The sequence below is a fragment of the Phalangium opilio genome, unplaced genomic scaffold, assembly GCF_054372755.1.
Source record: "Phalangium opilio isolate 3A_F unplaced genomic scaffold, DU_Popi_V2 ptg000390l_1, whole genome shotgun sequence".
Lineage (NCBI taxonomy): Eukaryota > Metazoa > Arthropoda > Arachnida > Opiliones > Phalangiidae > Phalangium > Phalangium opilio.
Genome location: NW_028324234.1, coordinates 4,197,640 through 4,223,788, shown reverse-complemented (window position 1 = coordinate 4,223,788; position 26,149 = coordinate 4,197,640). Strand labels below are relative to the sequence as shown.

Genomic DNA, 26,149 nt, shown 5'->3' with positions numbered 1-26,149 from the left:
AGGGAATTTTATTAATTCACTGATGATGTAATGCAGTTTCTTATATGGCTGAAAAAAATTAAATGGTTTACCCTGTCAAAAGGGCAGGACCAACAGACACTACGTCGGATAGAACTTGCAAAAACACTCCAACAATCAAGATAGGCCCGACTGTTCTCAACAAGGACCAAGCGATTGACTTGCTTTGATATTTGGTTCCGTTTCGTTCTTCTGAAAATCTTTTCATTTCCATTTCATCGCCGTCACTTTTGGTCTTAGCTTCTTCAGGTTTCCAGTATTTTTCGAAAAGGCGTGAGACAGTCAGCGCTCGCTCCGAGTCATCCAAATCGAAGACATCCGATGGCTCCAGGTTTTTTCTCCAACCTTTCCACAGGATGCTAAAATTCGTTTAAATTTAAAAGATCAACTTGATTGTTAAAATAAAAGTACAATGAGCTGCTCTGTTATAACTTCTTTAAGTAAGGGCAATATACTGTATAAGAACGTACACTCCTAAAATTAGCGTGATTTTGTCATTCAAAAAGTATGGCGACAGTTCAATTTTGAACGAGCCTCTATTGACGCAGTCAGGTTTAACAAGATGGATTAAATTTTGAACAAGGAGTGTTTTCCGCCATCAAAACTAACCATAAGCATTCATTTTTGTACAAACTACCGTCATATCAATCAAAACTTAACTCTAGCATTCACTTATGGTTTTGAACCGCTTCTATATTACCATTCAAAAATGAATCTTAATCTCTTTCAATTTTGAATAACCGCCATACCAGAAGTTTATGACTTCTTATCCTGGGAAGTATTGGACTCTAACCATATCCGGAACCATCTATGTTAGCCAACTTCTTATTAGGTCCGATCACCGCGCCACCTACGGCGCTTCTCCCATTTTGAGCTGGCAGGCTGATATGCTCGCCAGCAGCGGGCAAGTAACGAAACTTTAAGGTGTGTCCTGTGGTTTACGTAACGAATGAGAAACGGTGACAAGAACAGCTGTTTGCTAGAAATTCCGTTCAAACTAGCGTGGGGTCCTAGGCCCAGGGGTTGTAATGGATTTTTAGAGTGTTCTAGACAGACGGCTTTTCAAGGATTGGCGGTGAAGAAGTTTTAAATACGCCCCACAGTTTGAGAGCCACAGCCTCTCAGTGTGGGATTTTTTTCTGTAGACTAGATCGTTTTTCTTGTGGGGAGGAAACTTTCGACCCTCTTTTACGATTGCCATAGGCAATTTTGACTAGCAGGGATGCATACTATATAAAGCCTTAGTGTCCAATACTTCCCAGGATAAGTCATCATCTTCTGGCCATACGCTAATGACGCGTTTAGACAATCGTTGTGGCGTTCTAGGGACGTTCAAACGGGAATGTTTTTGGTGTTCCACTGGGAGTGTTTTAAGCTCTCCGAGTGACTTTAAATTAAATAGGTAGTCCCATCAGATTCCGCAAGAAATACTATATCTGTATGTAGAATAATCCTTGTTTAGAGACTACAAGAAAAACACTTCGGCTTGGACTGTTAAATCAAGTATTATCCGTAATAGCAGAAGTGGTATGATACTAGAAGTATTGAGCTAACCAAATTCTTCACTCGGCATTAGTGAAAAGACTTGATATAACACAAACGGTTGGCCCTCTAGTGGCGGTTTCAGAATTTTTCCCTCCAAAACGTGAGACGCTCGCGGTGGTAGACGGCCGAACTAGATTCAAGGAGCCGGGTCCGTGTTCTGCGGCTTTAGGTTGAGGGGAAGGGGGTAGGAAATGTTTTTGGAACTCGACCAATTTTTCTCTATCTAGTTTTAGCGCGTGGGAAGCGGCATAAAATCCTCAAATTTGTTCACTAGTGCCAGGATCTATTACCAATGCTAGAGCCCTTCACTTCTAGTCTCATACCACTTCTGGTAATAGGTCTAGTGAACCAAACAGTAAACAACTGACTCCCGAGGTAAAATAAAATATGGAATTTGATTTTTGTGCTTGTAGTGTAACGGGTCAGAGTTAGTCGAAAGTTAAATACACATCTAATAATCCGGTTTAGGTTTTTTAATGGAAGAAAGCACCATGGTGGCAATTCACTGAAAGGACTAATCGTAATCGGGTAGTAGCTTCGGAGTTTTCTTTCTTTTTATGATGTGCATTCACTTTTAGTGCTTCGAGGCACAAATCAGCTTTGTTGTTATATAACGTTAATGCTCATTTTGGCAAACTATGATTATCGTTGAGGTGAAACGAGAGGATATTGTTTACACTTCAACCGAATTTTGAATGTAGCTTTGAGAATGTAGGGTAAACAGTTGAAGCGTCGACAAATGGGCCTTTACAAAGACATAAAGGTAATATCTTTCCAAAATGTTTTCTCTCCATTTCTTATTTATTCCCTGTTGACTGATTTCCATGTGTCCAAGTCATATCCTTATTGGAAGTGAAATGTCGGCCTCTTTACTGTATATTTGCTATGCTTTGAATACTGCTTTAATATTCCGTAAATTCCATATCTAGGTAAATAATTTTGTAGTAGTAGTCCTCCTCTTGACTTTGAGAGGTAATATTTTCGTTTTGCCAACTTGTTTAATAAAAAGAAACTTTTTGTCGTTGTTAATGTTTAAAAATAAAATATTTGTTAATGTCGTTTTTACAGGCACTATATTACGTTCTTTGAAGTGCACCCAGATCGCTCTCGTTTGAACGCTAAAAACGCTCTCGTTTGAATGTTAATCCTATTATAACAAAAAACGGTTGTTCTCGTTTGATGGCCAAATCGCTCACGTTTGAACGCCAAAAACGCCTCTCGTTTCAGTGATTATGTAATCACATTTTAAAGGAAAATTAGGCCTACCTAATCTGAATTCTTCATTAGTGTGCATTTTTTAATATCAATATTAGCGTTCGAATATGAACATTTCGTAAATGTGTACAATTGAATACAATTTATGTGTTCAAATTTGATTGCTAATGCGTAATACCACAGTGGCACGGTATTCAACGCTGAAATATTGAATTTCGAAGGATTTTTTTAGAATGTGAGAACGGGAACAGATTTACCTGGTAAGCCATGAAAGAACCACGCGTGAACAAAACGAAGCTTCGTCTTCCCTTGATTTCTTAATATTTTAAAATAATCATCATTTTAAGGAATTCTAATTGAAAAATATTCATTTTTTGTTCCATATAAGGAATACATACAGCTAATAAGATTCATTATTTAGCCATTATCTCATGCTATCTAAGCAGGTTCTGTGAGAAGCCGAAATAGACCTCGCCAGAAGTAATATAAGAAACCTCCCTAAAGTTTAAAAGGGCGAATATTTCCCGACACATCCTGTATATACCACTTATACTGCCGTTAACAAAGGTTCAAAAATAGGGCCGCGTAGAGCGAAGGAATACATTCTCTGATCTCATTGTAATTTTAAACTTTTACAAAGAAGTAATTCATGCCGCATTTTTAGATTTTGATGATAATCAACCTATAATAATTTGAAATCTCACAGGTAGTGACTAGGGTATGCGATTTTCATAGGTGTTTGCATAAAATTTGAATTAAACCCTTACCTTTCCTAACAATACAAAGAGAGATTTTAAAATGGTGCCATTATCTATCTCGATATAATAATCTTCTATTCATAATTTTCATCTTCTTGGCTTCATAACAAACTGGATTTTCGTTTCGAAATAACTGTTTTCGAATATTTATTAGCATAATCTGGATTCCTCTGTTTCTTACGACAGACGGGTCAGCAGACTACAATAGTTTGAAGCGCTGTTTCATCTTTCCCTTTCCAACTTAGGACTTAGATCTATCGTACGTTGAGAACTTGAGAGTAATAGTGTCTGAATATGGTATTTGGTGGTTCGAGGATGTATTGCCAGTTTTAACATTACACTATGGCGGCTTGTATACTTCCCTCGCGTAGGGTTGTTTCTAATATTACTTCTGCCTCGTGAATTGTCTTTCTCCCTGCACGTCGAACCTTGAGCGCGTGTGCCTGACCGCGAGTTACTACTAACCAATGAAATCACACATAGAACACGTTAGAATTATGAGGCTCAATCCTGGCCACAGAAAACTACACATGGGATATATGAGAGAACAATTCTTCCTATTTGCTGTAAATTTTCCTTTTCATAAAAATGGCACTAAAACCCTACTGAGAGCTAAATCGAGAACGACAATCGAGAAAACAAACAACTAGAGCTCCTCACAACCAGTGTTGAGCTTATATTACATAAACCAATTATCATAACAAGCAGGGCAAAAATAATTTCGCAATACTCTATGTGGTTTTCAATGTGCTGGCTAAAACAATGGCTGTCATATACTTTATAAATTTATACAGTATAGAGTGCTACATAAACTTGAGAAATGCCTGCCCCATTTCAATATTGGTGAGATACGGTGTCAGCAAAACTATAAGGTGCCATTTCTCGTTTAGTGTACATTTTTATATTTCTAAAATATTAGCGCAAGTATCGAAAATCCTACCGAAAACCCTTCGATTAACAAGTTTTAGAGTTTCATCCATCGATTTAGTAGTCTATTGAAGGATTTTCAAGAATTCAATGGGATTTCTAGAGCAACCCGACCGCGACTAATCGTCTCAAATTTAGTGGGCTTTCAATCAAACCGCCTTCACACTAGACACTTTGAAACCGCATTGAACCGTTTTGGAAAGCGGTGAACTATACAATAATTGCATTTGAACATAAAATATCTCTATGTTTAACAATAAAATGTTACATTTCAACATTTACAAAACGGTTCAAACGCTTTCAAAGTGTCTCGTGTAAACGCAGCTTTATGCTCGCTAAAATTAGCCTAGGAAACAAAAAATAAGCACTGCCACTTTAAACACACTTTCTTACATTTCGTAAATGAGTTGGAAATTGATTGAGGATCTTAACTTATCCAGTTCCTTTTCATACTTTTTACCCTTACCCGTAGCAGGCAAACAAACAAACGAACAAATCGTTATCATCGGTTAAGTCATTATATGACAACACGGACTCGTAAAAATGTGGAGTTTTACCATTTTGACCTCGATTGTGTGCGCATGTTTTCCGTACTGCGAAGAGATGTCACTCAGTGCATGTAATACGAGGGTAACTATTACTAAAGGGTAAATAAGCGACTGAATTACCAGCCCAAAATAGTCATCTTTGTCGTTCTGAAATATTTCACGATTTTATTTGCCGTAATATTACTATAAAAGGGAAATAAAACATTCGCTTACCTGTAAATAGTATTTCATGATGGTGGATCTCAGTGTGATAGTATGCGTTACTGTTAAGAGGAACCAAAATATTGTCAGTATTCCCGACAATACCGTGCCACCCCATCTGCCGTAAACTACGAGAAATAACGCCAAGATCTGCAACACGAGAGTTCAATTTATTTCCTCAAATCGTCAGATATAGGGTTTATTAAAATGTCTTACGTAAGTTACAAATTCAAGAACGACCGCTAAATTGTCGACGACTTGATAATTGCCGTAGTATATTTGTTTACCAAACTTTAAGACGCTAATTGCGGCAAGTAACAAAACCAAGAGCTGAAAACACAAACAAAAGTAGGTGTACCAACGCTTTAGGAACTTTTTGGACATTCAAAAGATTATTCCCGAGAGGAGGAATAATCTATGCCAAAAACGTGCTCATCCTGTACAGTGCATTTGTTGCGGTACAACGATGATTCTTGCTCAAAAAGAACATACTCTTTTCATAATACACAGATGAGAGCAACAGACACTTCGCCTCTCCGACTTTGCGATCAACGCGACTTCCATTGGGAGAAACAACCAGAGTATCGCGCATGGCATCCAGATCAGGATGGTCTTTTGAAAACAAGGAGTCAAGTCCGGATCATCCGTGTACCACGTCAAATTGGCGTCCTGTTGAAAATAGTAACATATTTCGTAATTAAACAAAAAGGCCATCAATTATTATAATTATTCCTCTGGTCAAGTAATGTATTTTGTAACATACCCAAAATGGAGATTCGCAAAAGTTCTCCAAAATTAAGAAACCCATTAATGATTAACACAAAAATATTTGCTATAATAATAGAATAAGAGCAATTCATTTAACAGGCTTTACAACGTTTTTCAATAAACCGCAGAAAACAGTACATACAGACCTTGATCGAGTCTCGCTCGCATAACACGTGGGCTTCACAACGAATGCGTCTACAGTAGAGCTGAATATTAAAATGCCAGACTTCAGGCGATAAAATCGTTCGTTTATGAACTGTACATTTCAATATATGCTGGGAAGATTAGGATTTCTGATTACGGATTATATTTGTTGAACTTAACGATTAAAGTTTTTTAACAGTTTATCCTTGTTAAGATAGTCTAATTCTTAAATGAATAGAAGAATCCATTTCAAAATGGCGTGAGATACGATAGGATTTAATCTCAAATTACAAAAACAAAACTTCGTCAAGGCTGTAAAGAATTATAAAAAACGTCTTGGTTTGGACCAAGGCCGAAAAAACAAACGATGTGTGAGGTTTATCATTTGACTGAAGTTCAGATATTGCAATTATTTTAGTTATTTTTATCCATTTAATCCTTAATCAATATTAAATTAAACTGATTATACTGTTAATCGATCCATTGCCTTTAATTAATTAAATTACATTTTCCGAAAACATTTTATCATGAAAGTAATTATTTTGAAGGGAGTACGTGTTGAGGATTTAATATTGAATATTTGAAATATTCTACCGACTTTCTTAAAAGAGCAAGCGAACTTTGACATAATTCGAAAGGAAAATGTAAATATTTAACAGTGGATGCCAAACAAGGGTGTTGCACGAATTTATACATTTAATTTCGTTAATCGAAATGCTACATTTCTATTGTCGCCTCTATGAAGAAAAGATTGCACTGCAATTTCCCTCTCCGTGCTTTAGAATTTCTTGGTCATAACTCAGTCTCCATTTGAAACGTCACTACCCCTTTCTACATTGTTGGTGCTAGTTGTACACCGGTTATGAAATACGCATAATCATTTTAGTTCGCAGAAAGACCATTTCGGAAAACACACAGGGCGAGGCCACCATGGGGGTATTCTCCCTTACACCAAGGGTCACCGCCAGACTGTGCCAAAGTTCACTACAGGCAAGAGGCTAGTCAACTCTCACTGCCTATAGCGGTGCTTCTAGGCAAGAGAGAGAAGACCTCAATGGTGGCATCACCCCTGTGTTTTAATTGTCTGTATGTAATTTCCAAAATGGACTACTTACTTACAAATGTACACCGATTACACAGAGTTATCGGTCCTTCAGGAGCTAGTGAGTGTCAAGCCATAACCATAATCATTCATGTACAAGAATGTTTTATAGTGTTAAGGTTGGCGGGCAAGTACGCAGAGTCATGTACCGTTCACTAATGTGAAAAGCTTTCGAACTGAGTGTGTTGTGAGGGCTAAGATGACCCATACACTAGAACCACTGGTAGTTTTAAAATTTTATATATTAGGAAAATAGAGAATGGGGGTCGGAGTTGAGTGTGACCTTCTTCGCATAACTGGTAATGTGATGATGTGTATACCCATACAATTTCTGCAGGAAATGAATACAACAAGTCATTGGTACTGAGAAGTATTTCTTTTTATGTCATCTTTACTAATACCTTAGGTTATATCAGAAGTAAGATAAGGGACTAAAAGTATCGAGGTAACCAAACTGTTCACTTGGCGATGGAAGCCGGCAGTGGCGCCGCCAGGGGGTAGACTGGGTAGGCTACAGCCTACCCGTAAATTTCAGAGGGGCCCCGAAATGAGGTTCCCATAATATTTTGATCTAATCCTACAAGGAAATTTACTTTAGACAAAGTTTCACAAGGATGATGAAGCTTTTGGCATCTAATTTTTACAATATTCTACTATATAGGAAATGGGTTAACACTTTCGTGTTAAAGGTTTTTGACTAGAAAGAAAGGTTATCTCGCTTTTTGATTTTTAGCCACATCGTATGATGTACATCTACGATAAGGCTCTTAGTTTGACCTGCCCTGTTGTCATTCTTGTAGTAGTAGTAGTAGTGTAGAATTTTTGGTTCGTCGTTGAAGGGACAGTGAATAAAAGAGGATTGTCGTGAGGTGGTATTTTTCGTTATTTTTTAAATGGATGGGGATTGTAATAGTTAGTTTAAGCATTTCACTTAATTGTACAAGTGAGGTGAATGATTGTGAAATGTGTTTTACGATTTCTCGATATATCTAAACCGAAAGAAACGAATGTTGGATGGCCTTAATATAATGGAAGGTGTTAAACTCTCCCTTTAAAATTTCGGTCACCCGTCGACAATAAGGATTTCCTCTATTTGAAGAAAATCAAGGTTAACTTTAAATGCAAAAGCAAATATAAACTGATGGTATATTTTTTTGAATGGTCTTAAGGCGGTGTTTATCACGATCCCAGAATTTACTTGTATTTCTCCAGAAAGCAAAAATAATTTTAAAAGCAAAAGGAAGTATGTAGTATCTTTATATATTAAATATAGAGTATTAAACTTTTAACGTAAGTAAATTTATGAACGTAAGGATTACGGCCAAGGTAATTATTTTTTAGGTCAGGGAAACGAGGGGCTAATCACTTGGGTTTTCTGTACTTCAATTAAGGTTTAGGTATGAGGGGAAGTACGAAACTGGTTAAAAAGCCCGTAACAACAAAGTTTCGGCGTAAAGCTCAGCGGATTTATGCACCGCTTAACTTCCAAAGAAATAGTTACCTCAATTTTTAGCGCCCACGCGCATTAACTTCCACACTTCCGCTTTAGCACTATTTTTATTTTGTGATTTTGGGTGCGAAAATAGCTCGCATCTGCGTCTGTCGTCGCGGTGGAAATTAGGTCTTGGCTTAGAAGTTTATCGATGGTTTCTAGTTTTCTACAAAACATTTAAACGATCGTCATTAATGTTTTGTTGTGATATATGTGAGTGAGAATTCCGTGGCTAAATTAAAACGGTATGGACAATCGTGTTTCTACGTCCACCATAGTCGCCATTTTTCTTAACGACGGAGATCCCAGCCAACGGAAGTTTTGAAACGAAAACCAAGGAGCATAGATACCACTACAATCTACTGTAAAGTTGTATGTCCACCAGCAGGCTAGTCCTTTCTATGCGCAACGACAAAATCTTGTTGTTCGCGATTTTTACCATTAGCTCTATGGCCAGTTTCGTACTACCCCCCGAAAGGTGTAATTATGAACACCTGGTATGCGTTATTAAGATTTCTGTTTGTGTCGCACTATTACAATTATAAAAGAATGTAAATTATTCATGTACAGATTACGTAAATCATTTTAGCACAGTTAAAGATAGCTCATCGAGGGACCAATCAGTCTGATTTTCTGTACTTCAATTAAGGGTTTGCTTATGCGTTACGATTTATCATTTTTGCACTGTTAAAGGGTGCGCTAGCTTCCTATTTGTGTCGCACTATTATAATTCAAACAGAAGAAAATGAATTGAAGCTAGGATTACTAGTATTAATTATATCAGGGGTAAATAACGAAAGGAGTTAGAGACGCTAGCTTCCGTAGTGTAGAATACAGTGGGACCTTGAAACGTCATAGAATTTGTAACTAACGTAGTGCCATCTTTGGAACTGTATTGATAATAAAACCAGAACCTTAAACGTTTTGCCTTAAAATCTCGCGCCGCAAGGTATTCTGGGTAAAGTAAAATGGCGGGTGTCGATGTTGTGAAGTCGTCTCATAAATCAACCCAATATAATTATTATATTCAATAGCGAGTAAACAGCGATTTAAAGAAGAAAGATAAGTCAACAATTTGCAATTTGAAGCCGGGGAAATCCTCAAAATGTGTTCAAACTTGTTTTGCCGTAAGTGCGGGGTTACAGAGTCGGCCCAGTGAGCCAAGGCTTAGTGATTTTGCCGAGTCAGTGCCAGTGGGAACTGTGGGATCAGGATCATCGACATCAACTGTATCAGTGACTAACTGACTAAAGAAATTAAAACAACTAAAACTGTATTGAAGGATGCAAAAACGACATTTAATTCCACTTCATTATCGAATAAGGAACTTACCAACTTTAAAGTTGCATGTTTCTAATTCAAGTGCACCTTAATGAATAAACTTTACTCTAAGCCTAATTGTCACTTAGTCGTAAGCAGACGAACACTAGCAGACGAAAACTAGCAGACAGGAGAAAATTGATATCCCATCCAGACTTGTAAATAGTGAAAATTTCATCGGGAGACCTGCGGGCTTCCGACCCCCCCAAAGCAAAATTTTCTTGGGTACCCGGGGCTCCCTAGTGGACGAAGGTAAATAAACAGAATGTGAGGGAGGGCACAGTTTTGAGGGGAAATATTCGTCATTTCATTTTTCCCCTTTTTTGAGAGCTGTTTTGAGTTGTCGTTATGGGTGAGAGTTCTCAATTTCTCATCACCCTGAATTTTTCAGGGTACCCGGGTGGTACCCGACCCCCCCCCCTAAAAATATTTTTCAGGGTGTCTTGTGAATTTTCTTGGGTGTCACGGGCTCCCTGGTACCCCCTATTTACAAGTCTGATCCCATCATGACTTTCGAAACTTTGCTGCCACGCTATTGGTTGGAAAATATCATACTTATTTTGAATTATAGACGGCGCGACCGAGGCCTTTTCTCTTTTCTGTGTCTACGTTTGAAAGTCCCACTGTATTCTACACTACGGAAGCTAGCGTCTCTAACTCCTTTCGTTATTTACCCCTGATTATATCACACTCTAGGGTAGCGCATTCACTGAAATTTTCTATTCGTTACGATGTGGCTAAAATTATGAGCCCAGCCCTTGGGTCATCTTGTTTGTTTCGCGTTCTTTACCTAACCTTCTTCGCTCCCCTTCCTTCTGGTCCCTAAAAACTTCGAGGTCAGACTCGTTTTGGAAAACCGGTTTACCTTTTGCTCACCACATCGACAGTGCACAGTGACCTCATAGGGGGTTTGACTGAAAATCCCCCTCTCTCTCCCACTCCGTGTTTTTATTATTTTTGCGAACAATAGTTAATAAAATAATATGTCTATTGTCTGATAATACTGAACTTTAATATATTAAACTTCTCTATATGAATAATATGATAAAAATAGTTGTTAATTTAATATTATCGACGCTGTGCAACTGAATTTTTCTCTTGAAATTATATAAGGGGCCCCCAAATCTTCCTTAGCCTATCTGTAAAAATATCCTGGCGGCGCCACTGTGGAAGCGGCATAAAATCCTCAAATTTGTTCACTATTACCAATGCTAGGGCACTTTACTTCTAGTACCTTATCTTACTTTTGGTTATATTTATACCGATATCATATTTTTCCTGTGCTACAGAGAGCCACCTACTAAAAGAAACCACAAAGGGTAAACGTTGTTGATTTGTCTTAAGAAGACGATATTAGTTTATAAATTAGTTTCAGCTTAATAGGTTATTTATCATATTTTCTTGAACATCAGTCTTCTCAGAAACTTACCACAGATTTAAACTTTTTTGGCGCAAACTTGAAAATTTGTCAAGCCAGCCACAATTAAAACTATGTGCGACAAGGTGCTTACAAGTTAGTGGCAATCGACACGAAATCCCTTCAAAATAATTCATTTCATGATAGAATATTTCAAATATTCAATATTGAACCCTAAACATTTACTCCCAAATAATTAATTTCACGATAAAATGTTTTCGGAAAATGTACTTGTTCTTGAAAAAGCGTAGATATGTAATTTCTTTCTTTCTTTTGTACTCTTTGCAATGATTTTAACAGGGTTGGCAAAAATTTAGTTTAAAAAAAAAAAACAAAAGTGTTTTTTACTGTGTACAGGATTTATATATATATATATATATATATATTATATATCGCGGCTCTCCATTTAAGCCACTACTCGCAAGGCGCTTATTTTCACTGCGTACTTTATTAAAAAAAAGGTCTTCGTTTGGACCAAGACAGAAAAATCAAACCATGAGATTGACGTTTATCAATTGATTGAAGTTCCGATATTGTAATTTTTCTTTATTTATATTAGTTTAATCCTTAATCATCATTTAATTCAATCAAGCGATTTAACTGCTAATCGATTTATTCCCTCCAAATTAATTGAAGAAATGACATATTTACGCTTTTTCAAGAACAAATTAGATTTTCCGAATTTATTTTATGATATTAAATATTTTAAAGGGAATCCGTGTTGAGACATAATATTGTATATGTGAAATATACTACTGACTGTTTAAAAAGAGCAAGAACTTCCTTAATTTAGAAATTCAAGGTATAAAAAATTGTCCATGTGGAAATAGAACCAGGGACCACTTGAGCCCAAAGCGAGTATCATACACCTAGACCAACGGACCACGAAAACGTAATGAGAAGAAAAATACTAAAATCAAAAACTCTCTGAGATTTGAACGCGGTACCACTCGAACCCAGTGCGAGTACCATACCCACTAACAGACCACTAACATGTACTACGAAGTCAAACACGAAAATCAAAAGCTCCTAAAATCTAGAAGTTCAAGGTGTAAGAAACGGTTCTTGCCAGGGTTGGCAAAAATTTTGTTTATAAGAAAAGTTGTGATTTTTTATTGTTTAAAACACGATTTAAAATTAGAAGGGAGCACGTTTTGAGAGATAAATATTGAATATTTGAAATATTCTCCTGACTGTTTAAAAAGATCAAGCGATCTTTTCAAAAGGAAAATGTAATTTTTCAATAGGGATACAAAATGAGGGTGGTGCGTGAATTTATACATTTAACCTCTAATGTCGAAACGCTTTTTTGTCGCAACTATTAAGGAATTTCCGCTTCCGTACTTCAGAGTTTCTTGGTCAGAATTGATCATACATTAGAAACATCACCACCCCTTACTACTTTGTAGGCGCAAGGATGATAGGGGGTGGATACGAATTCTGAGAGAAATACGCGCCGTAACTTCGGACGCGATTGGGTCTGGTGGGACGCTAAAAATGGGGGAGGAATACGCGGGACGAAAGGCTGGTGGGCTACCTCAGAACTAGACCCTATTTAGCGCCATCGTGTTGGCCAAATTTTGCATGCATATTGCCAAAGTTGTTTTAAACTTTTTTCTCATAAATAAAATTTGTAATTGAAACATTAAATTTTATATAGAGTTAATATTTAATAATTATTGTTTCGAAATTGTTTCTAAAATAATAGTGCACGTAGTAGACGCTGCAATAGGGAAACGCCGGTAGGGATTTATTTGAACGCGCTGGGCGTCTGCTAGAATTCTTTCTTCCGCTTTCAAGGGGGATTGAAAGGATTATAAGATCAAATATTTCATTAAATAATGTTTTTAACTTCTAACTAAGGTGTAAAATGATCATTTTTATGCACGAAAGAAGAAAAGATTTAATAATCAATGTAATTTTTTTCAAACATAGTAAAATCATGTTTGGTTTCATCACTATGCGTTAGTAGTTAAATTCCATTTTTTTCATCAAATGACTAATCTTTTGAATCGTCCTTGAAATAGGAAGTAACAACTCTAGGTGACGCCCAGCGCAATGTCAGTCGTTTAATAACCGTATTTTCGTCATTAACGCGATTACGTACATGAAGGAGGAATTTTATGAAACTTAATGTTGAAAAAGATGAAGCGCTACGCATTATGACCGCGTAACTTTAAAGATTATCTTGTTGAAAGTGACATTTTGATTTTCGAAACTTAAAGGAATGGTTTACTCATAAATTTTTTTTGCTCTAATCCCTTTAATTGCACCCAAAAGCAAGATTTCGAGAGTTGAAAAAATTTTACATTAAGTATATTTTAAATAAAATCAGAAAAACTAATTGCATTGAGGACCTTATAGCGCCTGTAAGGTGCTTTTCCGCAAAGCTAGAGAGAGTGCGATACGTCACTCTAATATATTCATTGAGTTGAGAAAATTACCACTAGAGTGGCCTTTGCGTTAACCTGCCTAATGGGGAAACCGGGGACAACTTTTAAAGCAATGGGACGGACGGACAGGCAGCAAGTTTATCAAATGATGGTGTCGCCATCTCGAAAACGAACTTTGGATTTCCGTCTTTTGCATGTATACTTGAAATTAGTTAAATTTCTCGCCTTTTCTTTTAGTTCCCTTTTTCCACCACGATGGCGCCACAAGCGCGTGATAGAGTTCATTTCGGTCTACATCCTTGAGGATGAAAGGCCACTCTAGTGGTAATTTTCTCAACTCAATGAATAGATTAATTCAGTCGTCCATCTTATTAGCCGAGGTATCTATAGGACAAGCTTCTACTAAAAAGTAAACTCGACTATTACGCGGTTGAGCGCTAGACCGGCGACAAGGTACGTTGGCAGCGCCCGTAGAGATACTCTGTTAGAGCCGTAGTCAAGCCTGTAGATCGCCGTAGCCAAGGCCTAACGAATCGGGGCAAATCGTAACCATTTTGATGCACTATAAGGGTACTTACAGTGATCGGGAACAGAATTAAAACTAATAGACACCTAGAGTTAATACTCTGACTGTCTTTTATAATACAACTTGGCATTTCGGCAATTAATTTTGATTCAAATTGATCAACGAAACGACTAGCGATAGCTAAACATACTTGAAGGCGAAATTGTCAGACTCAAAAAAAAACCCCGATCTAAATTCTTCTGCTTGGAATGCTAAAATCTCATTGGCTAAACGCTTTTTAAACCAGCCAGTCATCTGGCAGGTCTGGCCAAGCACGACAGTGTAGTTTAGAGATACGGGTTAAGGGTTTTGTCCATATAAAATTTTATTTTAACTATAAAATGAAAACTATCGCTAATAATTTAATTTCAGTAGTGCCACTGTCTTTATAAAAGTACTATTGACGCTAAGAGACAAAAAAAGTTTATGGGTGAACCATTCCTTTAATATTCTAGTTGAAATCCTAAATGGTCCACCACCATCTTTGTAATCACCTCGGAGAATATAGGATCGCTTATTATTTCTGTTATTTATTCTCTTCGCTCATTTTCAAATGAAAAGAGTTAAAATTTCTTTTCACAAAAAAACAAATTTTAAACTTTTTTAAAACGTTTTGAACAAATTGTTGTTTTTAATGGCTGTTTAAAACAAGTTTTAAACCAAAGTTTAAAACAATTTGTTTAAAACTTGCCAACCCTACTCACTGTATATTCTTTCTAATTCAAAGAAGTATAGAAAATTGGTTAAAAAACGTTATGAAAATGAAAGAAAATAAAACGGAAATTAACGACTCCTTATCTCTATAGAGATATCTGCACTTGTTAAGACAGATATGAAAGATGTAATCAATAAAATATTTTCTTAAGTTGTAATTAATATTTAATAAATAGAGACATGTGTTTTGACTACGAGAATAAAAGTACGTATTATTTGGAAATATTGTTATTATATAAATTGTAATAGTCAGATACATTCTTTTATATATAATAAGAAACATGCTTTTATATATAATCAGATACATGCTTTTATATATAATCAGATACATGCTTTTATATAAAATGTAATAATAATTTTAAAGGCAAGGCAAGGCTATTTTTTTGCTTTCTATAAGTTACCCACGCGATATTAGCTTCAGAAGTTTGAAACTCTTTCAAACTAGCACCAACTCTTTTATTTTGGCTTGTGTAGGGTAGGGTTTTAATTTTGTAGATGGATTTTTCTCGAGTCTTTTTTTTTTCGGCCAAGTCGCATCCTTAGGATTAAGTTTCCGGAACATTGATCCAGAAGACCCTTACGTTGAAAAGATCCGTTGAATTCGAGACGCCACGGGCTTATTCGGAACCATGGGTGTTAAAATTGGCATACTGGTCGTTCGAGAGAGAGATACGATTGCGAGAGAAGCGACATCGCCGGTGTTAGACCCATTGTTGTACTGTGGGGTAGCGAAATTAGAAGATAGGGTCGCAAAGATATATTCTGGGAAAGGGTAGAGATATTAATAGATATATTCAGGGTAGAGGTAGGCCACGATGGGGGAATCCAAGGAGAGGATGAACGACTTAGAAGCGGTATTTTACTCGACACTGCGGGTGCTGGAAACGACGAGTTCGTTGTAGGTGGCAAGATTGAAACACTTGGTAGCTCTGCTAAACTCTTTAAAGACAAAAACTTTTGTAGAGTTAAAAGGTACTCCAATTTAGCTTCGGCAAAACCAGGTTTTCTCAGTACCTCTTTAATAACGTTGTCTAAACTGTTAACTTCCTTTTGATTGTCCATCAATAAAGCTGCTGGTACTAAAACGCACATTTTCATTAGCTAATAAAAGCCGAAGCTATTGTTGGTATTAACATTGAAAGCAACGCTGGCCAGAATCCTCCTACCTGTTTAATTAACACCTGTCGGCTCTTTTTATCACTTAAACCTCTCTTGGATAAATACCTTATAACGTTGAAGTCATTTCTTAAAAGTCAGTTCAATGAAATACCGCCGTTCATCAAATTATGTTGATGGCATAAATATCCATAACAAATTAGACCAAAAGCAAAATGAGGAAGATACCTGCCATTGGAAGATAGAATATTGACATCTATTTTTGGAGAACCGTCTAGTATAAGATTACGCTTAGACTGCACTACCTTTTCAACACTAGCTAGTAACCGATCAGAAAATAATTCATTTATAGCCAAGAATCTTAAATCGATAGGGTTCTCCAAAGCGTCAGAGGCTAGTGCGAATCTTATTAAATTATATTCTTCAGTATTTCGCGCAACATGACTTATGAGAGAATTCAAAATTTGGCAAAGTTGATCGTGAATATTTATTAATTCACGTTCTTCTAAGTTACGGAATTTAGCGTTATATTCGGTTATAACGTATTTATATTTTCTAGATATACGGTTTGATGTTTTATCTATCGTATAGCATAGCTCTAGTTGAAATTCAGTAGATGAATCGATTGCTTTGACATCATCGTCTGACGATGAGGTGTCCGACATTTTTTAGCGGAAAAGTTCCTCAAACCAATTTATTTTGTCTCTCGGAAAGCAATTGAATACCAATTTTCCCATAAATTTAATGATCCAATGAAAAATATATAGTACTCCCTAATCTTAAATATCTACTTGATAGTATTATTATTTCGAAATGAATTTTATCTGTTAATACTGCGCTTTTATATATCTCGTCTTCTATTTAAGGTCTTGGAACGATGTTACGATTAATATCTTGCACGATAAATCCATGTTCGATGAGCCGAACCTTTCCTGGTTACGTACATGAAGGAGGAATTTTATGAAACCTAATGTTGAAAAAGATGAAACGCTCCGCATTATCACTGCGTAACTTTAAAAAGCATCTTGTTGAAAGTGAAATTTTGATTTTCGAAACTTAATATTCTAGTTGAAATCCTAACTGGTACACAATATTTGTAAACACCTCGGAGATTTTAGGACCGGTGGGTTCCTTGAAATCATTTACTAACCAATAACAAAGCCCACGCTTTATTTTCTCCTCAATTGAACCAAAGCTTTGGTTAGGAGGCTCGAAACGCAAAAATTAATCCATTATTTAAGTATTTGACTAGCACAAAGTCCGAGCCGTACTCCACAGCGGCTCCTTATACGATTAACCGTTAGAACGCATCTTCGATTCTAGGTCTTGGAACACTGTTACGATTATTGTCTTCCCCGACAAAACCGCGTTCGCACGGTTGATTATAGGACCCCTGGGTTCCTCGAAATCATTTACTAACCAATAATTAAGCCCACGATATTTTCTTTCTCCACAATTGAACCGAATCATTCCTGGTTAGGAGGCTCCAACCGCAAAAATAAATACATTATTTAGTTATTTTACAAGCCCCAAGTTCGAGCCGTACATGTACTTCCCAGCGGCATCTCCTATTGTAGGTCTTGGAACACTGTTTTGATTAATATCTTCCCCGATAAAACCACATTCGAAGGAATGATTATTTGACGGACTATGCCATTCAGTAGCTTGTTCGCAATCATCACTTTCGTCAGCATCTTTTATCAGAATAATTGCTATAAAATGCAGTTTGAACACCAGCATTTATTATAGTTTTAGATATAACAGCGTCTTTACTATTAATCATGATGGTGATCTGTTAATTGTTCATATTTTCTGATTAAACAAATAGTATTATTAAAACAACGAACCTATGACCTTATAATTCCATCTTTACTATAGAAGGTAGCCACATTTTTTAACACGCGCTTTGCTAACAATCATAAGCCTTGGCACCGCCATTTTTCAATATTTCTCCCCTACGGATTTTCCAAAACTGTTAAGTGCGATTCAGATCTGTTTTCTTTTGGAAAGAACAAATTCTCTGGCTAGTCCAGAAGATTTTAGTATATTAAAGCATTTTAAACCTTGCTAATATCAAACGTTTTTTATCTTAACTATTTGATTAAGAAGTTTCATTCCGTATTTACTGATGCACTTAAATATTAAGAAAAACTTCCAACTAAAAAACTCGAAATTCAAAGTTGCCTTCGATTGAACTTCACCTCTTCAAAATATAATTGGAGGGGAATTTACATCTCGAGTAGATAAACACAAAATTAAGTAAAAAAACAACAATGGTCAGACGAATTCGTTTCGCGGGCCTAAAGACAACAAAAACCAAAACAAAAAACCCAACCGAACCAATTATTCATTTTTTGATGTAATAATTTCCGTATCTTTTCCGCAGTTTAATCTACTCTTACGGGACCAAAATCATTAAACAGGTAACGAATCTACTTATCTTCCAAGGTCTTTTTTCTTGTCCTTTAGTGAGCAAAACATTAGTTATGGATGTAAGAAGATGGAGTAAATCTCCGTGTTTCGGGGTGTTCCATTTTAGGCAAATGAAGTCAAATTTTCTATTCGAGTTTTCTCAATAATTTTTAGGCCTAACCTGGCGTTTAATGGGTTTAAATTGAAACGAAACATCCGAAGTTTTCAATGTAATTGTTTTCGTAAGCCTATGTTTTTCCCATTGGCCGTGAAAGCTTATTTCCCTAGACCGATGGGAGAACATTCCCTTCATTTTGGAAAAAACTAGTTATGCAAAATATGAGGTTGTCTAATTACGCTCGTATCTTCTCTGGATTTTATGATGGAGTCTTAAGGCTGTGTTTTATAGATGGAGCGATTTTCAATCTTCCAAATGAGCCCCTTAAAATATTTATTTCAAGCTCTCAAACATAAGTTATGAAAAAAAAACAAACGATGAGTGTGACGTTTATCAATTGACTGAAGTTCCGATATTGCAATTTTTCTTTTTTATATTAATTAAATTCTTAATCATTATTTAATTCAATCAACTGATTTATTTTTTAGTGGATTTATTCCCTGCAAATTAATTAAAAAAATTACATATTTACTCTTTTTCAAGAACAAATTACATTTTCCGAAATTATATTATGATATTAATTATTTAGAAGGGAGTACGTGTTGAGTTTTAATATTGAATATGTGAAATATTCTACTGAATGTTTAAAAAGAGCAAGAACTCCTAAAATTTCGAATTTCAAGGTATAAGAAATTGTCTGTGTGAAATTAGAACCAGGGACCACTTGAACTCAAACAAAGCGAGTATCATACACCTAGACCAACGGACCACGAAAACGTATTGAGAAGAAAAATACGAAAGCCATAAACTCCTAAATTTACAATATGAAGCTTTAAGACGGGACCCTCTTTGATTTGAACCCGGTACCACTCGAACCCATAGCGAGTACCATACCTCTAAACCAAAGGACCACGAACATGTACTTCGAAGTCGAACACGAAAATCAAGAGCTCCTATAATTTTAAATTTTCCGAGGTCAGGACAGGTTGGCAAAAAGTTAGTTTAAAAAAATAAATTCTGATTTTTATTGTTAAAAATACGATTTAAAATAAGATTTTCCGAAAACATTTTATCATGAAATTATTTAGAAGAGAATACGTGTAGAGAAATCAATATTGAATACACCACTTAGATTGTATCAATTAATTTTTCCATTATCACTATTAACCTTTACTCACACATAGAAATTAATTTCGAGTGTACTTGTTTGATCATATTTAGTGAATTTTTATATATTATCCTAAGATAAAACTAACTAGTTTTTAAAATTGTGAAATACACTTAAAATATTTGAAGTGCCTCTCTGAAATTTAATACAAGTTGAGGCAGGTCAGGTGTGAGGGTCTGAAATTAATAAAGAAACATAGTTTGAAACCTAAAAATTCGGAAACTCAAAAGTGCTTAAATCCCAAACACTCGAAACTTTTACGTGCTTAAAACCTAAAAATTCTGAAAAATAAAATGTCCAAAACTTGGAAATTTTGAACCTAAACGATTTATACTAAATGCGTTTAAAACCTAAACGTTTGACAAACAACGCGTTTAAAACCTAAAAGTTTGACAAACAACGCGTTTAAAACCTAAACGTTTGACAAAAGGATGCGTTTAAAAGTTAACCTCATAAAACCGGAACGTGTTTAAAACGTAAACGTTTGAAATTAATCTCGTTTAAAACCGAAATGTTGGAAAACTACGTGCTAATACATGATAGTATTGAATTTAATAATTTAAAATTAAATATTTCATATACCAAAAGCCAACCCAGAAATTTGCATTTCAATACCGTAAAAAATAGCTTTTCCAATCTCATGTCAGTGTGATAAAGCACAGTACAAAAATTCTCCAAGCCCGTGGGACATATATATGGTTAAGTTATGGTTCATGAACTAGATGACGTAAAGCACTTAAACATTTAGTGTAAAGGCTATGCACTGAACTGAACCGGATTATGTTTTCTTCCTCATATCAACATCCAATCACAACCTTTAAGTTAAATCTGCTCATAACTGCAATCGCCAGGAAAAGCCTTAAGCTTGATTTGGATTGACCAATGAAGGAGCGTAGGAGAGGTAGAAAGAGATTTCTTTGGCAGCTGAATCCGGCCACTAATCTATACGCATCAACTAACATGAAAACTGAAAACTATATTCTTTAGCACACTATACTGGCATAAAATAGATGTTAGTGGTAAAATTGGGGCACTCTAGTTTCGGTAATCCAGCAGACATGAAATGGTCAGTTCTCTTTTAAATATCAAATCTAATGAAACGCGAAGTAGAAGTTCTAGAATTTATAATTAATTATAAAGTTAATTGTAAGTGAAGTGAAGCTTCAATCATTTAATCTCTCCGAGAACACATCAAGCGCACAATCTAATTTATAATTAAATACAATAATAGGCTCCAAACTAAAATTATGAATATAAAACTATTTTTATTCTGTATTGTAAGAAATAATAATTCACAAAATTTCCTTCATTCCTTAAATCTTCTATATTTTCAGCCCCCGTCTCTAAAAGTAATTCCAATCAGAAATTTTCCACTGAATATAACCTTATCAGCTCTCGAGTTTATAGAAATATTCAACGAGACAATCCGGTGCAAAGAGCAGCTGTCGACTTTTAGGAAATAATGTAGTCATTTCCATTGAAAACAACCTTGTCAGCTCTGGGCCTAAATAAATAATAATAAACACTTATAACTATCATAATTTTGAATTATATATGTCCTTAATTGTTGTAAGAAAACTTTTTCCATGGTGGCCTTTTGGGAAGAGATATTTTGTAATTAAATTATGCTTGTATTAATACAATAAAAACAGTTAATTGACTCGAGATGTTGAACATTGTTGTTAATATTATTTTAACTATAAAATTCCATTTATTTGAACTACAAAAAAAATTAGTTCTTAAAAATAAAATAAACTTTCTCCGGTTTCTAGGAATTGCTTCGACTTCGGTTAAACGTGAGAGTCTTAATTGGGTCGTTTGAACCAGAGATGTCGAACCTTAAATGCTTTGATCCTAAATTTTTTGTCAAATCGTTTGAAGTACATCTAACGATAAGGCTATTAGTTTGACCTGGTATAAATATTTTGTACTTAGTCGTCATTTAGAGAGTTTTTATTAATTTGTTTTGTGTACATTGGTGATTTTCATCGGGAGAAGATTATGTAAACAAAGCGGATTTACTTTTAACACGATATGAACAACCAGATCATCAATATCCACTGGAAAAAAATAGAATTTCTCATACTAAGAGCTCCTTAAAAATTTCCTAATTGACGCGGGCAAAGAACTCAAGTTGGACTTTCAAAATTATTTCTTTTCAAACGCTTCTGGGAATAACTACAAATTATCAGAAGTTATTTTAAACAAGGCCCAACTTATCTTATAAGTATTTTGGATAGGCAAGAAAACATATGAAAAATAAGTTGGGAAAACCAAAATATTACCTCTCCGAGTCAAGAGGAGGCCTACTTACAAACTTATTTACCCAGATATGGAAATGTTTCTTTTTTTAAGAACAAATACTGAAGTTCATTTTATGACATATTAAAGAGGTAAACAAAGCATAGCGAATGTACTGTAAATCAGACGACATTTTATATCCAATAAGGATATACTTGTAAACATTAAAATCATCCGATGGGGGAAAAACGGGAAATAAAGAGATACAAGTTGGGAAACCAAAATAAACCTCTCCGAGCCGAGACGAATTTACTTTCCAAACACAGGTCCGCCAGCCAATGAGACAAACCGGAAATACATAGTTCTAATCGGCGAGATATTGCCATGATCATTTGTAAAGTCTGAAGCGTTTAATAGTTTCCTGCGTATCCTCAATAATTCTGTTCAGGACCTAATATCTATCACTTAAATGTGTATTTAACTTTCAGCTCACTCTGAACCGTTAAGACCTCCTATAAGAGGACATGAAACAAGGTCAATTCTGGTTAAAATCTAGGTTATCTTATCTCATAGACCCAGTCGTTTCAACACGTATGGAGAGATGAAGTATTATCATCCTTATTATCTAATGAAGTTAAAAGTTACGTTTACACTATAAATAAATATAGTAAAGATGAATTAAAAAGTAAACACCAAATTTTAAATGTTAATATCAAAAGATGTTCTTGAAATATTGAGTTGAAACAGAGATTTATAGCTACACAACTACTAAAAGAATCGTAATGCCGAAAAATATTTAAGTATTTCCATTTAATATTCTGCAAAAAGAAAATGTTATCGTTTTGTAAGAGATCTTTTCATCCTACTCGCTTTATATTAACTTTGATATGCGTGTAGTGTTTCGATTCAGATGCAATCTTCATTACTTGTTCTATATTAACTCTCACTTGTGTCAGTACATAGAAATAAGTTTATATTAAATAATTAATTAAATATAAATGATAATAATTATTTTAATCGCCAGTAAATAACTTTAAAAATAGTTAAATCGTTTAAAATAAAGTTGTTCCTATTATCTTTCGAAACTTTGCTAATATTGACGTTTAAAGTGAAGGGTACCCCTCTTGTCCGCTTTCTTCAAATTTTGGGGTATATATACGATTCGTTTCCATTATAATAATAGATAAAAACGCATTCGCGTGAACCGATGGTGGAAGCCCTGCCATTGGGAGGCTAGACGGTTCTCGTAACCCTAGCCGCTCGCCTCGTACATCTTAAGCCTAAGGACGATGATGAAGTAGAAGCCAATGTTTTAGATTGGTGTCTATGTGGTCTAGACGAAAGACCAGTAGATGGTGGTGTTTGAAGCCAATGTTACAGATTGGTGTCTATGTGGTATAGACGAAAGACCAGTAGATGGTGGTGTTTGAAGCCAATGTTACAGATTGGTGTCTATGTGGTATAGACGAAAGACCAGTAGATGGTGGTGTTTGAAGCCAATGTTGCAGATTGGTGTCTATGTGGTATAGACGAAAGACGAAGAACAGAAGATGGTGGTGCATGGAAGCCAGCAAGTACAAACTAGTGTCCATGTGAAGTGGACGAAAACCAAACCGGTGGTGTGGGAACTCAAGTAGAATAGCCAGCGGAGACAAACACAATTTTCCAAATTTCCGTGAACTGTCAATGCAGTCCGGAAATTGGGAACACGTTTGCTCCGATACGCAAACTGCGAACGCGGTCACGTGGGGTGTGACAGACACACACACAGACAAACACACAGACAGACACACACACACCCACACTTCCAGTGTAATACCTCTCCGTTACTACGTCACTCGGAGAGGTAAAAACTTTGGAGGGATATTACTTTCACGTGTTTGTAGAGGCCCAAATTTTCTACTCCTCAACTGTATACCCTCTATGTTCAAAGCCAGATTCACAAGAGGGTTGCTGTGTAAACATGACAGTTCTATCAGCGCTGAGCTCTGCTGAACACGGCCTAGATTTTCACCATGATGCTCTATTCAATTAATATCTATGCCTGATTATTTAAAAGTGTATTTAACTTTCGGCTCACCCTGAACCGTTAATGTCTCTGCATTACAGAAACGAAAACCAAACCAAAGCGTTTATTTTTAGGTTCACTAGGCCTATTGACAAATAAAAGTTCATTAGACCGACATAGTGGCGTTCTTCTTGTTATCAATAACGAAAGGATTATGCTATAAACAGATGCAGTATAGCTTAAGTAATATATAAACATCCATTTCAAATAATAATATAAAAAATATTCTTGGGATATCAAAATGAAACAGAGGTTTAAAGCTACAAAAAGTACTAAATGCATTGTAATTACGAAAAAGATTTCCACATATTCACTTTATATTATAGAAAAAGTGAATATTAAGGTTCTGTAGGATTTCTTAACACATCAAAACAAAGCGAACTGTTAACGCGGCGCACTAGTGTGACAACGGACAGACACACAAAGACAAAAAAATAGACTGCTTTTTAACTTTTTCCGTATTAATTTTGAATTGAGAAACAAGATTGTCTTTAATATTAAAATAAATATAAGTAATATTTAATATTTTCTTCGTTAGTTGTTCGCCTTATTGAGCGTTACATCGTTTAAAAAAAGAATAATTAAACAACCTTGAGAGACTTGACTATTATTGACGTTTGAAATGAAGCATCCTCCTGTTGCTTCGCCTTACTCAAATAGGTAGTATATAAAGGATTCGAATCGCAGCTGTAGATAAGAACATCGCATTTGCGTGAACCTTGGAGGAAGACCCCTCCATTGGAAGGCTAGACGTTTCTCGTAACCCTAGCCGATCGCCGCGTATGTCTTAACCTTAAGGATGATGATGGAGTAGAAGCCAGGTGTACAGACTGGTGTCCATGTGGGATGGACAAAGACCAGAAGATGGTGGTGTTTAGAAGCCAGTAAGTACAGACTGGGGTCCATGTGGGCTGGACAATGACCAGGAGATGGTGGTGTTTAGAAGCCAGTGTGTACAGACTGGTATCCATGTGGGATGGATAAAGACCAGAGGCTTGTTGAGTTAGACAGGTAATGAAGTGGAATACAATTTCCGGGAACTGTACATGCGGTCCGGAAATTGAAAACACCTTTGCTCCGATTTTCAAACTGCGAACGCGGTCACGTGGGTGTAACAACAGACAGACACACCCACACACACCTGTTACATAGAGATATTAACGTATTTACTTTAAGTAGATAACGATTTTAGACATAAGCTTATCTTATCTAAGATAATGTTTTATAGGCTTAAAAAAGAGAACTAGACGATAGGGGGCGTAACCCTCTTGAGAAACGAGGTTGTCTAAACTCGACACTTGTAACATGATACTCGAGTAATAAAGTAACTAAGTGAACTGCCTTCGTACTTATTACAAAACACAACATGGTGATAGAAGTAGGATACTAAACCACCCTCAATTACAAGTCACAACCTTTGCTACAGCAATGACTTCTTTTAAAAGTCCAGCGCAGTTCATTCCCGGCACGGATCCGGCCTCAGCATGGTCTGAATATAAGGAAGCTTTTGAAATATATGCAATAGCTGCGAAACTCAACACTGAAACGGTCGCGACACAACGCGCAAAGTTTTTACATATCCTTGGAGCTGCCGGAAGACGAATATACAAGACATTGCCCATACTCGAGGAAGACGGTGCACGCACGGTAGATGTAATTTTAACAGCCTTTGATAAACATTACGCGCCACATAAAAATCTAGCATACCTACGGTATCAACTCTTCAGCACCAAGCAAGCAGAACACCAATCCTTTGATGATTTCTTAACGGATCTCAAGACCAAGTCACAAGACTGTGAATTTAAGGACGTAACGGATTCCATATTAACAACATTAATCGTCGCTGGTATTCGTAAAGACACCCTTCGCAAGACTTTACTGGCAGAACCTGACCTCGAC

General features: G+C 36.0%; 1 protein-coding gene and 3 long non-coding RNA genes across 14 annotated transcripts; 1 reads left to right on the top strand and 3 right to left on the bottom strand.

The window, feature by feature from the left end:
• Nucleotides 1-4,383: 4,383 nt before the first annotated feature.
• On the bottom strand, nt 4,384-14,622 carry LOC149596278 (ATP-binding cassette sub-family C member 3-like). 2 transcript variants are annotated; one of them, XM_089861395.1, is made up of 8 exons: nt 7,628-8,745; nt 7,240-7,557; nt 6,123-6,969; nt 5,976-6,044; nt 5,705-5,881; nt 5,429-5,542; nt 5,225-5,362; nt 4,384-5,158 (listed from the first exon to the last, which is right to left on the bottom strand). In XM_089861395.1, the coding sequence occupies exons 4-8, from the start codon at nt 6,018-6,020 to the stop codon at nt 4,973-4,975; spliced, it is 660 nt and encodes a 219-aa protein (XP_089717521.1). In that variant the 5' UTR covers nt 6,021-6,044; nt 6,123-6,969; nt 7,240-7,557; nt 7,628-8,745; the 3' UTR covers nt 4,384-4,972. The 2 variants fall into 2 exon arrangements, with proteins under 2 accessions (XP_089717521.1, XP_089717522.1); XM_089861396.1 differs by lacking the exons at nt 7,240-7,557; nt 7,628-8,745 and adding an exon at nt 14,427-14,622 and having other exon boundaries at nt 6,127-6,255.
• A 1,229-nt stretch (nt 14,623-15,851) lies between these two features.
• Nucleotides 15,852-18,221, bottom strand: LOC149596277 (uncharacterized). Of its 9 annotated transcripts, none has more exons than XR_016379418.1 (4): nt 16,549-18,221; nt 16,352-16,471; nt 16,142-16,206; nt 15,852-16,066 (listed from the first exon to the last, which is right to left on the bottom strand). It is a non-coding gene; the product is annotated as an uncharacterized LOC149596277 (long non-coding RNA). The 9 variants fall into 9 exon arrangements; XR_016379411.1 differs by having other exon boundaries at nt 16,142-17,955; nt 18,017-18,035; nt 18,098-18,132; XR_016379414.1 differs by having other exon boundaries at nt 16,142-16,228; nt 16,294-18,221.
• A 1,028-nt stretch (nt 18,222-19,249) lies between these two features.
• On the bottom strand, nt 19,250-19,718 carry LOC149596276 (uncharacterized). Its single transcript, XR_016379458.1, has 2 exons — nt 19,668-19,718; nt 19,250-19,584 (listed from the first exon to the last, which is right to left on the bottom strand). It is a non-coding gene; the product is annotated as an uncharacterized LOC149596276 (long non-coding RNA).
• Nucleotides 19,719-20,804: 1,086 nt separating this feature from the next.
• LOC149596275 (uncharacterized) lies at nt 20,805-21,615 on the top strand. 2 transcript variants are annotated; one of them, XR_016379429.1, is made up of 3 exons: nt 20,805-20,842; nt 20,929-21,007; nt 21,276-21,615. It is a non-coding gene; the product is annotated as an uncharacterized LOC149596275 (long non-coding RNA). The 2 variants fall into 2 exon arrangements; XR_016379428.1 differs by lacking the exon at nt 20,805-20,842 and having other exon boundaries at nt 20,856-21,007.
• Nucleotides 21,616-26,149: the final 4,534 nt, after the last annotated feature.

What these genes read in the sequence shown, in the direction of transcription:
- LOC149596278 (XM_089861396.1), bottom strand. Translation starts at nt 6,020, where the DNA reads ATGGGTTTCTTAATTTTGGAGAACTTTTGCGAATCTCCATTTTGG. An exon ending in TTTGCGAATCTCCATTTTGG is followed by an intron (nt 5,882 to 5,975) that starts GTATGTTACAAA and finishes TATTTTCAACAG; the next exon opens with GACGCCAATTTGACGTGGTA. An exon ending in ATCTGTGTATTATGAAAAGA is followed by an intron (nt 5,543 to 5,704) that starts GTATGTTCTTTT and finishes TTGTGTTTTCAG; the next exon opens with CTCTTGGTTTTGTTACTTGC.